Source organism: Melanerpes formicivorus, unplaced genomic scaffold (assembly GCF_026170545.1).
Source record: "Melanerpes formicivorus ecotype bairdi unplaced genomic scaffold, bMelFor1.0.p_v2 SCAF_2, whole genome shotgun sequence".
Taxonomy (NCBI): domain Eukaryota; kingdom Metazoa; phylum Chordata; class Aves; order Piciformes; family Picidae; genus Melanerpes; species Melanerpes formicivorus.
Genome location: NW_027142354.1, coordinates 37,451,269 through 37,467,327, shown reverse-complemented (window position 1 = coordinate 37,467,327; position 16,059 = coordinate 37,451,269). Strand labels below are relative to the sequence as shown.

The following is a 16,059-nucleotide window of genomic DNA, read 5'->3' as shown; positions in this document are numbered from 1 at the left end:
TAGTCCTTCCATACAGTCCTTTGTTACAGCACAGAGCTGTACAAAATCAGTTTTGCTGGCAGTAATGGCAGCAAGATGGAGCCAGAGTAACTGTGATAAATGGGAATTGTTGAGGTCATATAATATCCAACAAGGATGGGAGACTCTAATAAAATTCCAGTTGTTCAAACTGAATAAGTGTTGACTATGGAAATATTCTTTAGCTTCTTTACTATTCTTCATCATCCACTATTGAAAGCACTCATACATGGTCCTCAAACTGGTCTCCAAGAGTGATAAACTATCTTCAATAGTCCTGTAGTAGAAAATGAAGGTGTTCTGCTTCCTTGCTTGCTTTTAAGAATACTTTGAAAACATAAAAAGCACTACAATGAGTCCCCTCAGACCACTGGACTCTGCTCTTACAATCTGTTAAGCACTTCCAGCCACCCTTACTTTCTGCTGGTGTCAGACTTGAGAGCGCTCACCTGACAGAATCACATGCTGGATATGAAAGGTAATAAGGATGTCAATACACTGACAAAAAGCTCAGAGGGAAGAGGAGCCCCCATACTTTAGCAACAGAGGAGAGTAATGCTTTAAATTGAACTATTAATTAGGAGATGTATCTGTATCATCAGATTTGCAAGTCAAAATGAAAAATGTTATTAATGCAGCATTATACATAGTTGCACATACTAAAAAACCCAACAAACCTTGTGATATCTGTTCTAACACGGTTAAGCATTGGTTGAAAGCCCAAGATTCAACCAATTCTACATAAGCAGTTTTTAAAACAGTACAGCCTATGCTGTGGCTTAGCCAAAACAAATCTTTGGACTCAGTGTTGTTCTATACAATCGCACCAACATCCAGAAAAATGAAGTGATGGTCACACAACAAATAATGAATGTAAATTTACAAAGGAAAACTTCACATAAAGCATAGCCATGTTTTTGATGACTGGCAGAGATTTTTGTTGAGAAATAATAATGAGTCTGTCATGTTTCACTATTTACTTCTCCCAATATGCACTAGAAAAAGAGTGACTGTGTTTACTATACAAGCATACACACTAGGAATCTTTAAGTGAATAGGAATAATGGAACTCATCCACAGTCATTCAAAAATTCAATCAACTGCATGCAGAGAAATGAAGAAATAGGCGAAAATGTGGTTAAAGATGACCTACAGATTTTGAGTTCCTTGGTTCCAGCACCAGCGAGAGCTTGTAGATGTCATCCTCAGTGTGATAGAGGTCCAAGGACAACTATGCATCAGAAATAGAAAATCATTAACATTTATTAGACTGGGTTAGTTATGACAGTCTTGCAAGCAGAGACACCTATCACTGAAACTAAACTAAACATTTTGCTACTTGGAGCTTGAGACAAACACTGAAGCTGCTTGCAGCTACTAGGAAAGCAGCTCTTCACAGAACTAGCATGACCCGTGCTGATGAGCACGCTGAGCCAAGATGCTGCTGTACTTGAGGTATGTCACATCCTGCATCCAACACATTGAGTGAGAGAGGCTGTGTATTGACCTTCTCCAAAGGGGAACATTGGTACCAAAGACCACCTTTACACAAAGCACTTTCTTTTAGCAGCTCTGTGGTCATGAGACATCTCAGAGGGAGAACCTGGTGAATACAAAAACTGCAGGAAAAAAGTTGTAGATGAGTTAGGCCAGGAGGACTTCAGATGGTGTTCTGGTCCAATTTTTGTCCTGAAAGAAGGGTCAGAGCACAGCAGCTCTTTTACAGAGATCAGCCAATACAGCAAAAGCTTCTCTGAAGGGCCTTGGGCACTAGCATAGGCCTAGGAGAGGCAAGCCAGGTTTGGTACTACTGTTGATGCAGCAAAGTGCATCATGAAGAGCAACTTGCATTAATTTAGCCCTGCTTGGCCTGGTCCTGATTCCCTCATCAAGGGGAATTCCTTTTCAGCCTTTTGTTTTGTTTTGGGTTTTTTTTTTGAGAAAAACCCCTCTCCATGTATCCATTCTTTTCTGTGTAGGATTTATTGATGACAAAGAAGGAGCAGAAATATGCTTAAAGTGAAATGAATTTGTTTGGTTTTACTTTGGCATCTGTGGTCTTGTGCCAATGCAGGTCTGCAGTAAATTCCTCCTTGCCTGGAGTGATGAAGGAGAAAAGTAATCAACATCATGCCTAATGTTTTACAACAAGAGGAAACGAACATTGCATGTTTCTTGTGATCATGTCCCTACATTAACCGGTTTTGGAGCAATTGACATAATTCAAAGTTATCATCTACCTTGCAAATTCCCTATTAAGCTAAGATTGAATTAAGACGATGCTTCCCAGCAGGCAGATAGAATTGCTGCTGACTAAATGACTGTGACAGGAGGTTATTTTCAGAGAACCTGAAGTGCTAAATTAGTAACAAGCAGGATTAGTGATGCAGTGCTGTAGAACCACCCCTAGAAACTACTTTCTTGTAGGCAGAATTTTGTGCTCTGACAGGAGTTGTGCCCTTTCCTAAGATAGGTACACATCCCAGAGCAAAGACATGGCTTTAGAGATGTCTGGATTTTCCATTATTAATTCCATCTAGCTGTAACATGATGTTGATTTTTGTGCTTTATAATTTGGTTATGGGCACCTATGAATGCCTGAGCATCTTGCAGGTTCCTTGGCCCAGCCAGCAGTCTGCTGTCACAGAGGAATGTAAGGACCTGTCCAAAAGATAATGCAGATCCAGTAACTGCTGTAACAAAACTCATTCATGTACTTAGTTTTTTAATGACTGTATTCTTAGGTTGCTTGGGGGTATAAAATATGCAAAACTCAGCTGGAGCAAATTATTATCAGGTCAGGCTGGGACTGACAGCAGAATTGGCTGTTCAAAAGACCTTGACCTGTTCCTGCAAAAGAGCAGAGTTTTCTCAGCAGGCTAGATGAGCAAGGTGTGGATTTAGGGATGGAAGTGCATCTGAATTTACTTAAGAAGTTTGTATTTCCCCTCCCTGAATTATCTGACCTTATCCTAAGAAGCAGTTATGACTTCATTAGCCACAATGTGTAAGCAGTGGACAAGCCACGGTCTTGTGAAGAAGTTTTAAATACTAGCAAAAAAGTTACAAGCACAATTTCATTTTATATTTTATTTACTGCTTTGCTCTGGCAGAGAAATTGTAATCAGACTTTTCCTATGACAGCCTCTACAGCAGGGTGGCAGTTTCCATTCAAATTTGACTTTCACTGTTGTCCCAGTTTTCTAAACAACTTTTGGAGGCATTGAGGAGGGATCCGAAAGGCATGGCCTTGGTTTGGGGTTTTAAGTGTAAGGTACTGAACATAAATTAGGGAGGATGACTTTCAATTTGATTGTTTAGATATTTCTCATTCTCTTCACTAGACTGTATAAATGACTGGGACTTTCCAGTCATTTGCATGTAGTTTCAGACCAGGTTCTCAGAATAGCTTCCAAGACCTAAAAATAATGAGGGGGAAATGGTGGCACCAAATAAATTCTAATGCAGTTTGTATAAATACACTGTAAACTAGTTGAGAGACTGAGATCCTCTTCCAGCCCACAGAAAGTGATGAAACATTTACCCACAGGCTTTTATTCATGTTGAAATAAATGGAAATGTTTTATTCATGTGAAATAAATTCATGTTGCACATCAGGTAAGAAAATTCCCCAAGTATTTGCACAAAATGTTGTTTTCTAATGATGAAAATGTCATTAGAGCTATAATTCCTCTCTAGTGTACTTCCAAGATCGTGTTAAGTCTTCTTTTACTACTGCTGATTTTTCAGCTCCAGGTTTTGGATGCCAGGGGCTGGCACAGAAATGGGTACAGTCAGTGGATGTGAGTAAATGTGGTCAATAAAGCAGGAAAGGAAGATGAACCACATAGGCTAAGAGCACATATGCACTAAAATTTGAGTCTGTCTTTGTGTAACACACTCTGGTTCATAGGCAGCTGAGTTGAGGCACATTTACTTCTCTTGCCTGTATAATTCAGACTCATTACACATGACCAAAGGAGGGCTCACATCACTAAAACTCCTATTCATCTTTTGCAGTCTCCTATGACAGCAAGCATGCATTTGTCTCACTGCCCTTCATAAAACAAATCTTTGCCTTTTTGGGGGCATTTTAGCTTTCATGCAGAATATTGGCCTCTTTCAGCTACTTGTTTAAAGCTAAAATTCTGTCAGCTAGAAACTGATTTTTTTATGCTGACAATAAGATGGGGAGGGTACAGAAGCAGACTTAGAAGTTTGTGTACTGAAATCTAAATCAAGTCAGTGCTCTAACTTTACAGAATCCTGATCATTTAGCAGCTACCACTGAAATCACAGAGGTTTTTCTCTTGTTCACCATTCTGCCTTTAGGTCTATACACACAACAGCATCTGAAAAATGCCTATAAAGACACTTGACAAGATGGCCTGAAGTTTACTGCCAAGCCCTTGCCCCGGCTTTTAAGCCAAGCTCTCACTTCATACCTCTTAACACATTCTTGCCAAATGTCACCATTTCCAAAACAATTGAAAGGTATCAGCTCCCCCAGAGCAGACAGGGCTTCACCGCTGAAGAAAAGAAAGACCAGAGCAAATTCCCACATGGCCACTTAGTCCATGAAATAGCCACTTTATCTTTTTTGTACAAGTTGTTCGACTGGCAAGCCAGCACCTAGTGATTTACTTGTAAAGCAAGCACATGCTGAGTGAGCTGTTAGAGCTCACTAAGCATGATATAAAAGCCAATACTGCAAAGGGACAGAGGCCAGGCAAGAGGTTTACAAATTGCTTATCGGGACAAATCACCTACTAAAATCCTGCCTGGATAGAGATGGGAAAACAGAAGAAATGAACAAATGGCTGGCTCAGCTGATTCCCATGCAAATGAAATGCACTCTACACAGCCATACACATTTTCTGGTTTTGAAAGGGAGTTTCTGTAAGTAAGTTAAAAATGAGAAATATTTTTTTTGTTTACAGTAGAGTGGGAAGAACTATCAATAAATAGAATAGTTATTTCTTCAGGTTCTGAAAACTGAGGATGACTTTTGCAACAAGGGAATCTAAATCTGCTAAAAGACCATTTGCACATAGCAAGGTCAACTATTTTTAGCCAGTTCTTTTCAGCTCCAGAATATAGTTTAAAACCTCCTTATTAACTAAAAGATTGAAAAAAGCATTATTACTGTTTTAAAGACCACTGTATGAAAATAAAATAAAGGGACTGTAATGTATTCATCTGTATAAATGAGGACAAAACCTACATATTGAAAGAAAAGTGAGAATATTCATAACACTATGAGATATACAAAAGTTCAGCTCTAGGAACCTTTTCACAAATTTGTTTTTCACCTTTACAGGAGTCATCATCTCTTACACCACCAAACCTACTTCACTCATAACTGCACTTTCAGTGGCTACTATGAAAGACAGAATTACCCTTGGAAGGGGTGGCCAGTCACTAGTGGTGTCCCCCAGGGATCAGTGTTGGGCCCCATCCTGTTCAATATCTTCATTGATGATCAGGATGAGGGGATTGTGTCAGCCATCAGTAAATTTGCAGATGACACCAAGTTGGGAGCAGATGTTGATCAGTTAGAGGGTAGATGGGCTCTCCAGAGGACTTTGGCTGGACAGATGGGCAGAGTCCAACACGATGACATTCAACAAGTCCAACTGCCAGGTGCTGCACTTTGGCCACAACAACCCCATGCAGTGCTACAGGCTGAGGTCAGAATGGCTGGAGAACAGCCAAACAGAAAGGGACCTGGGGGTACTGATTGACAGCTAGCTGAACATGAGCCAGCAGTGTGCCCAGGTAGCTAAGAAGGCCAATGGCATCCTGGTCTGTATCAGGAATAGAATAGAATGGTGTGGCCAGCAGGAGCAGGGAAGTCATTGTGCCCCTGTACTCAGCACTGGTTGGGCCACACCTTGAGTACTGTGTCCACTTCTGGGCCCCTCAATTTAAGAAAGACATTGAGACTCTTGAACGTGTCCAGAGAAGGGCAACAAGGCTGGGGAGAGGCCTCGAGCACAAGCCCTACAAGGAGAGGCTGAGGGAGCTGGGATTGTTTAGCCTGGAGAAGAGAAGGCTCAGAGGAGACCTCATTGCCCTCTACAACTACCTGAAGGATGGTTGTAAGCAGGAGGGTGTTGGTCTCTTCTCCCAGGCAACCAGCACCAGAACAAGAGGACACAGTCTCAAGCTGCACCAGGGGAAGTTTAGGCTCAAGGTGAGAAGAAAGTTCTTCACAGAGAGAGTTGTTAGCCATTGGAATGGGCTGCCCAGGGAGGTGGTGGAGTCACCATCCCTGGAGGTGTTCAAGAGGGGATTGGACATGGCACTTGCTGCCAAGCTTTAGTAGTCTTGAGGTGTTGGGTGACAGGTTGGACTTGCCAGTCTTTGAGGTCTTTTCCAATCTTATTGATTCTATGATTCTATAATTCTAAGGTTTTAGGCTATGTGCAGCTAACAAGGATACCTATATCAGTCTCTATTGTCACTGAAAGGCACCACCATGGAATCATTCTAACAGGTAAAAAGTTAATTTGATTTTATCTGATTATCAGGTCTGGAATTAACATTGCACAGTGCAGCTTCATTTATTCACAATCAGATTGTCTCAGCTGTAACCAAAATCGGCACAGTAATATTAGGAATTAATACATCTGAACACAGTAAGCAGAAAAGTGCTTGTCATGGACTCAGTTACTTCTCCTGGTAAATGAAATGTACTCAATAAAATATTATGTAAATATGAATAAAATCCATATAATTTTGCTAAAATCACCTAAATAAAAGCAAGGAAAAAATGGGAAAAGAACTGAAAACTATGTAAGCCCAGGTTGATACAATGATGGGAATGAACCTTCAATAAGTACAAGTTTAGGGTCTTGCACCTGGGAACGCATAACCCAAGAAGGCAGCTCAGACTGTGATCCACAGGGCTGTAGAGCAGCCCTGTGGAGAGGAACCTGGGGGTCTTAGTGGATAACGTGCTCAACATGAGTGAACAGTGTGCTACAGTGCCAAAGAAGGCCAACAGGATGCTGGGTTGCATCAACAAGGGAATTACCAGCAGAGATAAAAAAGCCATTGTTCCACTCCACTCAGAGTTTGTCAGACCACACCCAGAGTACTGCCTGCAGCTTTGGTCCCCACTATAAAAAAGAGATGCAGACAGGCTGGAATGTACCCAGAAAAGGAGCAGGAAAATGATCAGAGGACTGGAAGACCTGCCATGTGAGCTAAGGGTGAGAGAATCGGGTTTGTTCAGCCTTGAGAAGAGAAGCCTTGGGAGAGACTTGGACTTGATGGGGTTGGACTTGATGGGGTTGGACTTGATGATCTTTGAGGTCTCTTCCAACCTTGGTGATACTGTGACTTATTACTTCAAATCAGTACATAAAGCGTGTCTACTGGGATGTTGGAGACTCCCTTTTTACCAGGAGTCACATGGAAAAGACAAGGGGCAAGCTAATCCTGAGGAGATTCCAACTGGACACCAGAAGAAAATTTTCCACAATGAGAACAATTAGACATTGGAATAATCTCCCAAGAGAAGTAGTGGATTCCCCTACATTGGTCACTTTTAAGACCCAGTTTGACAGGGAGCTGGGCCAACTCATTTAAAGTACACTATAACCTAGAAAGGTTGGACCAGATGATCCTTGGGGTCTCTACCAACCTAGCATTCTGTGAGTGTGTGGCTCAGTTTCCATCTCTCACTTCACATTGTCTAATTTCTGCCCTTTTTGGCTCAGTTTCTTATTACTCAGTTCTCTAAAATATGAGGTTCCACTTCCTCCTACTCACAGCTAAGCTTATAAGAACCATGAACTTCCAGAAACAAGCAGGGAGGGAAAGAGTGGCATGAGGTGAGAAAGCAACAAACCAAGATAAACACAAGGTAATACATACCTTCCTTAAAGGTCTAGTATTTTAATTAGGTGGGTGTTACAGTAAGCACTACATGCTTCCTTCTCCCTGTATCCCTAACCATCACTAGGACTTGTTCTCAGGTTGCTCCATACAAAATACTGTAGGAGAAGGTTTTCCTTTTCCCCTAAACTCATGTTCCTCACTACAGTGAAGGCACAGGTATATATACACCTTGTCTCAGTTACTTCAAACTCAGGCTCATATTTGTCAGCCTCTGTAGTGTAAATCCTGGTACCTGATCAGTCTCAGCATACATCCACTACAAACTACACACTCTGCTTAATTTCTGGATATGCACATTTTTGACCGCTTTAAAGTCGAGCATGAAAGGAAAAAAATCCAGAACTACTGCCCAACAGCACTCCAGTTAAGACATTTACTTAGAGTGAGGTAAGTAATGAGAGTCACCTCAAGCCTGTGACCTGGCTGAGGAAAAGCTGGAATTGGTTCCCACCTCTCCAGGGAGTAAATTTTGAGAAATTTGTGCTACCATATGACAAATACACTGGAAGAAACCAGAAATCTGCCCTAACTACACACAGACCTTGCTTACTTATAGGTTTATTTTTTAAGGAATCATATTGACTTGAGGAGAGGAAAAAGATTCTCTTTCAGTCTGGATTAGAGTTCTGAAAGATAAAGTTAAACAACAAGAAAAGAAACAGCATAGAATCATTATATAAGAAAGTCCTTTACCAAGACAACAAATTTCAGACTACCCTCAGATGAGTAGGTGACTTTTATTTGCTTGCAACATCAACAATCAACAGGTTTACAACAAATAATGCTATTTCCCTCAAGTTTCACAGGTTCTATCTTTCATTCTCAGACATTGTTTTTTCCTTGAGAATTGAACAAACTGTGGTGCTGAGCAAACCCTGCTGCAGTTAAGATTATAGCTAAAGTGACTACATTTAAAGAGAAACAGGATTTGGCCCTATGGTCTGTGGTCCATGCTTCCATATGCTTTGAAATAAAATGTACTGTTTCTCAAAAAGACAGTTGTTGAAAGGGGATTGAAAATGAATTTGTTTTAGCACTGCCAGTTGGAGATTTTACCAAAGAATCATGTTTTATCCAGTATCTTTGAAATCTCACTTTCCTTTCATTGGAAATGGGACATTCAAACCTTCATCTGTAATTCATACGTACAAGTTTCAAACCTCCCCAAATGTAGCCACTGCCAAGGAGTATGAGGATGGGAAAGAGAAAGGATTGCAGGGGCCCTTTTAAGACTAAGCAACAGCATTTTTCCTTACTGGGTAGGAAGAATACTGTGCTGCACACAAAGCACAGAGGAACATGAACAGAGTGATGGTTACGTTGGAATTTCATTTGTATGTCCACATCAACATGTCACCCAGTCTTTGCACAGGAGATGTAAGAACTTAATTTCCATTTCTAACACAAACAAAGCCCTCTTTCTGTCATCCTTAAAATAACTGACTGCTAACAATCCTGTTGCTGCTTTCAGCCCTCACATACTGTAGTAGTGAAACTCTCTTGGACTTCATACCTCACATGAACTTGTTTCTTTTTTGTATTCCCTCCCTCTTCTTTTACACAACTGGGATAATAATGTACGCTTATTTCTACATAGATGAATATTCCTACTGACACTCAACATCTGAACAACTGAAATGAATAGAAATGTGCTCAATACTTACGGTTAGCAGGTTAATTAAATCCATATTAGGCTCTAAATGATGAGAGGCAGTTTGCAGGGAAACCAGTTCACTCAAGGTGATGGAAAGCTGTTGCATTTTCACTATGTTAACTTTGTTCTCATCTATCCAGTCAGGAAAAATGACATGGACAGCAATCAAGTCTTTCAAATGAACTCCTAAAATAGGAATTTTGAAGCCAACACAGTCAGCAAAAGCCTTGCGGTAGCTGCAGTAGTTTCCATTGGAAGAGACCAGCTCTGTCATTTCGTTCCAATCCTACAAATAGCCAGAGAAGCAAGTCTCTGTGAAAGCATTCATATCAGTGCTTTAATCTGTTATAAATGGGCATGTCAAGGTGTCAACAGTGTTAATTTCCTCTATGGCACAGACAATCAAGCAGAGGATCTCCATGAGCTGCTGCTTCTCCATCAAGAGGAATGCAACCAAAATGCCTTTTATGATGCCCTGCTATGATCCAAGTATTGTGCTGGGTGAGACACCTGCACTGCAGAAACCCTCAGGCCTCAAAGAGGTGATGTTCTGCTCAATAGGTCTATATTCTGGAGTCCACCATACCTTTGTGACTTCTGAAGACAGATGAGAATGCGTTTCTTTCAGGCGGGAAATAGAGCTGTGGCTTAGACCTCCAACAACTGCCATCAATGTGTTGAAGTTCTGGAGGTGAAGGAGCTTCTGCAGGAGAGATTGATCATGCATAATTAAACCCCAATAAAATACATGTGGCAGCTATCCAGTGTCACCCATGACAAGCAAAAGGAGACAGCTTGTCACTGCTAAAGCAGAATCACTAAACCAGGGCACATAAGAGAATGGTTCAGCATGTCTTTTTAAAACTTATCTTAGGTCCATAAGAAACAAAACAGAGACAATGGTCAGCCAGAATACAGCAAAGAAACATTATTTTAGAGTTATGTCTAGTAGTTTAAAAATGCAGACATGCCATGGTTGAACAAATAACCTGCAGTGATATTGAACAGACTGTTCACTGAGGAAGCAGCATGAAGGTCATCCTGTGCATTTGTTTACTGTAGTCTCTGTTTGTATTATTGTTTTATGCTCATGTGCAAGACTTACCTGTGCAACATTGATAAACTTTGTGATTACTTCTGCCCTTTGCTGGGGTGTTGGTTTGCTGAGAACCATGAGCTGGACCCATTTGGAGATACCATTAAATAAAGCAATAGATCGCTCCAAAGTAGGATTGTTCTCCAAGCAGCCATGAATCACATAGCTTTGGTAGTCTGTGAACTAACAGAGGAAAGGTGTTTTCAGCAAAGCAGTGGACAACTTAAGAATAAATTTGAAATTTGATATTTTTTTCCTTTTAAAGATTCTCTTGTTTAGAAAATGGCCAAGACTCAGGGTTAACAGACTACTGGAGTGGGCTGCCCAGGGAGGTGGTGCCCATCCCTGAAGGTTTTTAAGGCCAGGCTGGATATGGCTCTGGGCAACCTAATGTAGTGGAGGGTGATCCTGCCCAGGGGGTTTGGAACTAGATGATTCTTGAGGTCCCTTCCAACCCTGACAACTCTGTGATGTTGCACATCAGTTCTTTCTTAAAATGTTATTGTTGTTGGTAGGGTTTTTTAAATTACTTAACTGTCTTGTCTTTTTTTTTGTTGTTGTTTGTGTGTTAGGTAATACACAGGTAGCATGCATGATGAGCGTGATTATTATTTCCATGGAATCATCTTTTCCATCATTTACTTGACACAATACTTTATTCTATGCAGTTTTACTTGATATCCTCATGGCGTGATACTCTATAGGAACTATCCAGCGCTACAAGCAAAAAGTGTGTAAAGAAGAGATTTCATCCCACTCCAATATCCTGACCAGCTGCATTGTTGATGTAAAAGGGACATTTTGCCCCCACTTAAATCAATAGAAGTCTGTTGCTCTTCACAGGAGCTTGAACTGTCCCCCAAGAAGCTATGCATCCATTTTCCTTTTCTTATGTAAAAAAAGTTCTGTAGCACAAGCAGGTACTTCTGCTAAATCTCACCTCTTCTGATGACATTGCTTAGTCCCTGTATGTTCCTGGAGATTTACTGCTCTGAAGAATTAAGTTTCCCTAAATATTTAGAAATCATTTCTCAGCTGTCCCTTTAAGATGGATTTTCAGAAGCTTATGACATAACTTTAACTTGTGCAGGGACTTGACAGCAATACCGGCCAACATGCATGGGTTTCTTGATCTTAGCTGATCAAAAATTGCCTGCTAGAACACCATATGATTGCATATGCTCTCATACAGCAGATGCTGATCTCTGAGTTGCAGATATACAGTATCTCAGTGTTCAGATACTCTAAAATGCTTCCTGTTATGGTTAACACTGCATATCCTTCTTCTCCACATGGTTTTTAAATAGGGAACACCAAAGACAATTACATAACTTTGACATAACATTTTTATCTACCTTGCAAAAATAAGTAGCACTCTTAATTTCTGAACAGCTTGTGGCAAAACACTTGGTCTCATTGATATCTCCAAATAAGTGCTAGTTGTTTCTCTCTAGCAGTTATAAATTGTTCTTTAAATTAGATTAGGGAAAATGTGCTCATTTTGTCAATCTCTATGCTTTGAAGTATGCTCTTCACTTTATTCCTTGGAAATGCACCATTCTTGCATCTTTTTGGTTACCAGTCTCACATAAACAAGTAACACATCTTTCAAACTTCTTCATTGCATTGCAGCATAGTATAAGATTCATTAACTCTAATTAGTAGCAGAGAAACATGTGAGATAGCAAAATTCAACTTGAAGAATTAACAAACAAATTAGAAAGAGCAAGGAAATAAGAATATTCATCGCAGGTCTGATTTTTCTTTCTGGAATTCCCACAGCAATTCAAATATAGCTTAAATCTAGTTAGAAACACATCCCTTTTTTCTTGTCCCTCCCTGCTGCTTTGAGGTTAGCATTGCACAGATCATGGCAGGGTGTTTTCTCATGATTTGAAGTCTAGAGCAATAAACTTTTGAATGCTATTAAATGACGTCAAAAGTGATTCTGTTTAGACTGGTCTCAGCTCCTCATTGATCTCTTTTTCCTTCCTCTCTTGAAACGAACAAAAAGCCTTATATATTTTTCTTAGTTTTGGAGTTTGATCTCCCAAATAAAAAATGCTCCCAAATACTTTTTAAAAAGTCTCATTTTTTTTTCTGAAAATAACTTAGTGCTTTCATTTGCAACCAGACACAGTGGCATCAGTCGATCTTTTAATACGGGTATTTGCCAGCAGAAGTCACCAATTCTTTTCGATACTTGGGTTACTAATTTGCTTTGCTTTAGCTTTTACTTTCATCTTCAACCATTTTTACCTCTTGTTCATGTACAATGTAATTGCCTCTGAATTTTCCTCAGTGCCAGTGGAAGTTTAGGCTTGAGGTGAGGAGAAAGTTCTTCACAGAAAGAGTAATTGGCCATTGGACTGTGCTGCCCAGGGAGGTGGTGGAGTCACCGTCCCTGGAGGTGTTCAAAAGGGGATTGGATGTGGGACTTGAAGCCATGGTTTATTTAGTCATGAGATGTTGGGTATTAGGTTATAGGTTGGACTTGATGATCTCTGAGGTCTTTTCTGACATGGTTGATTCTTTGAAGGAGGAAAATGAAGCCATGATGTCTCTGCTCTTGAAAGTTTTTAAGACCCAACTGGCTAAGTCCCTGAGTAACATGATCTGTCTCAGAACTGAAGCTGCTTTGAGTTCACAGTATCACAGTATCGCCAAGGTTGGAAGAGACCTCGAGGATCATCGAGTCCAATCTGTCACCACAGACCCATGACTAGACCATGGCACCAAGTGCCGCGTCCAATCTCCTCTTGAACACCTCCAGGGATGGTGACTCCACCACCTCCCCGGGCAGCCCATTCCAATGTCTAATGACTCTCTCGGTGAAGAACTTTCTCCTCACCTTGAGCCTAAACTTCCCCTGGTGCAGCTTGAGACTGTGTCCTCTTGTTCTGGTGCTGGTTGCCTGGGAGAAGAGACCAACACCCTCCTGGCTACAACCACCCTTCAGGTAGTTGCAGAGGGCAATGAGGTCACTCCTGAGCCTCCTCTTCTCCAGGCTAAACAACTCTAGCTCCCTCAGCCTCTCCTCATAGGGCTTGTGTTCAAGGCCTCTCCCCAGCCTAGTTGCCCTTCTCTGGACACGTTCAAGTGTCTCAATGTCTTTCTTAAACTGAGGCATCCAGAACTGGACAGAGTAGCAGTAAGTTTGCCTAGAGGCCTCATGAAATCCCTTCTGACCTGAATTACCTTCTGATCCTAAGCTGTTTCTGAAGTGGTTGGGAGTAAACAGAGTCTACAGAAGTCTACAGAAGTCTCTGTATTTCAGTTTCTTCAAAAATTAACTAATTGAAAAGACTCCAATGTTTCCTGAAAAGTAATTAACTATTTTCCTCAGAGGAAAAAAAAACCCTGCAGATTTTGAACAATAATATTAGTTTAATCAACTGATGCAACACATGGCTGCAGTAGCTTTCAGCAGTAACTTTTGCCCAGAATTTCTCCACAAAATTAAAATTAACTTTTGTCATTAAAATCATCAACTATGAGTGGCTGTGCACTTCCTATGAAGGATTATACAGTGCAATGTTGAGGGGAAAAAGTTATAAATGTTAAATCATGTGGACATTCTTCAAGGACAGGCTCCTAATGGCAAGTTGACAAAGTTGTAGGCTTCTTACAGAAATTCTCCTGAAAGATTTATGCTCCAGAAAAGTGAGATGTTCAGCTAGCTCGATGGGTTCCAGGTGGTCGAACAGCAGACAGGCTTTTCCTTTCTTGGAAATCTTCTTCCTCTGTGTAACTCTTCTCATCCAGTCATAGGAAGGACTGTAACAGAAAACAGGCATAATTGCCATTTCTGTATGGGCACACACGAGTCTAGCTCATAGTTTGCACAAGATACAAAAGTACCAAGAGAAAGACCATGAATTTTCTGATCCATGACACTGAGTACAAAATAAACACTTGGAGTAAGATCTGCTCAGGTGCATAACAGAAGATAAAAGTTTTGAAGGCACTACTGCAAATGATAAATAATAGAAGGTTTCTATCACAACAAAAGGACAACACATTCTTCTCTCTGATACAGAAAGCCATAATCAAAGTAAGCCTTGAGAACACAAGAAGAACAAATCATACCAAATTCTGACAGAGAATTAAAAAAGCCTTGAGTAACATCAAGGATTAGTTTTTACTCTGTGAGAACACAGCCTCATGAAGTAATGGAACAGCAGAAATAGTCAGCTAGCAAAACATAAGAAGAGGGTGGATGAAAAGGCAAATGATTTGGTTGCCAGCAATTGAACGACCCATATCCATATACAGTAAAAACACTTGAGAGAGCAGAAAAGGGTTGCTAAAAGTATTTTAAAATTAAGATTTATGATACAATATTCAGGTGATTTGACTGGTACTGCTCTTGCAGGAAGTCTTGCAACCTTCACTGAGATTAGAGTGCTGTCCTCTCAGGTTACCATGACATCTTAAAGTAAAGAAAAGTCGCTCTGTGTATGCCATATTTTAAAAGACAATCTACAATACCAAGTGAGATACAAGAGCCTGTGTGTTGATGTTTAAAAGGTAACTTCCATTTCAGTGTACCAAGAAAACAGTAGTGGAATAATTTTGATGCAATAAAATGACAAATATCAACACTAAAGTTTATCCAGTTAAATCACAGAAAAGAAGTATGCAGAGAGCCATTAGAAAAAATGAATGCATTACTCATGAGAGAACAAAAAAGCTTCCCTGAGAAAATGCAAGATTTATACATTATGGAAATCACTGCACTGCTTGTCACTCTGTATGAAAAACCATAGGAAAAAAAAGTAATATTGATCACATAATTGGTACTAGCTTTGTCTGGAAAATTATTGCTTTCCCATTTATATTTAAAACTCACATACAGATAAGAATATTCTTTTATTGTGACACTGCAAGTAGAATTTAGAATTTTTAGTAACTTCAAATTTAGAAGGCAATATAATCTTTTTGTAACTACTTTTTTGCTCTTTCAAGATCAAGGTGACTCTTAATATTTTGATGTTTTACACAGAGCTAGAATTCTGCTTTTACAGAGATAAAGAGACATCCTTACATGCTGGAGATATCAATGAGATGGATGTGATCCTCATATCCGAGCTGGCTGGCTACTTCTCGAAACTCTTCAGTCAAACGAATCAGCCCAAGATCCAAGTTAAACTCCGCAGGAAATTCCAAAATCCAGTATCTGAAATCCATGGAGCGCAGTTAGGAGATGCCCAGGGATTCAGGTGTAACATTCAGCGTCTACGTATGTATACGTTCACATTTTATTTAAGTGGACTTAAAAATATTTCAGACCCAATGGATTTTGGCAGAGAAGGCAGACTACTCCAACTCCTGGCTGCTGTAATTATCTGTGACACCAAAGCCACTTTATCACATGATTTCC

The 16,059-nt window shown here is 40.2% G+C and overlaps 1 protein-coding gene across 8 annotated transcripts in view; it reads right to left on the bottom strand.

Annotated features, from left to right (window-relative positions):
• Positions 1-16,059, bottom strand: part of RASGRP3 (RAS guanyl releasing protein 3) — a 69,977-nt gene that overhangs the window by 15,076 nt on the left and 38,842 nt on the right. For 6 of the 8 annotated variants that reach the window (XM_068156647.1, XM_068156639.1, XM_068156672.1 and 3 more), the window contains exons 5-10: positions 15,724-15,855; positions 14,306-14,453; positions 10,686-10,859; positions 10,167-10,283; positions 9,591-9,866; positions 1,172-1,249 (exon numbers count right to left, since the gene is read on the bottom strand). In XM_068156647.1, the coding sequence (XP_068012748.1) occupies positions 1,172-1,249; positions 9,591-9,866; positions 10,167-10,283; positions 10,686-10,859; positions 14,306-14,453; positions 15,724-15,855 (925 nt within the window). The remainder of the gene's footprint in view (positions 1-1,171; positions 1,250-9,590; positions 9,867-10,166; positions 10,284-10,685; positions 10,860-14,305; positions 14,454-15,723; positions 15,856-16,059) is intronic. The other 2 variants (XM_068156681.1, XM_068156691.1) reach the window with 1 other exon arrangement.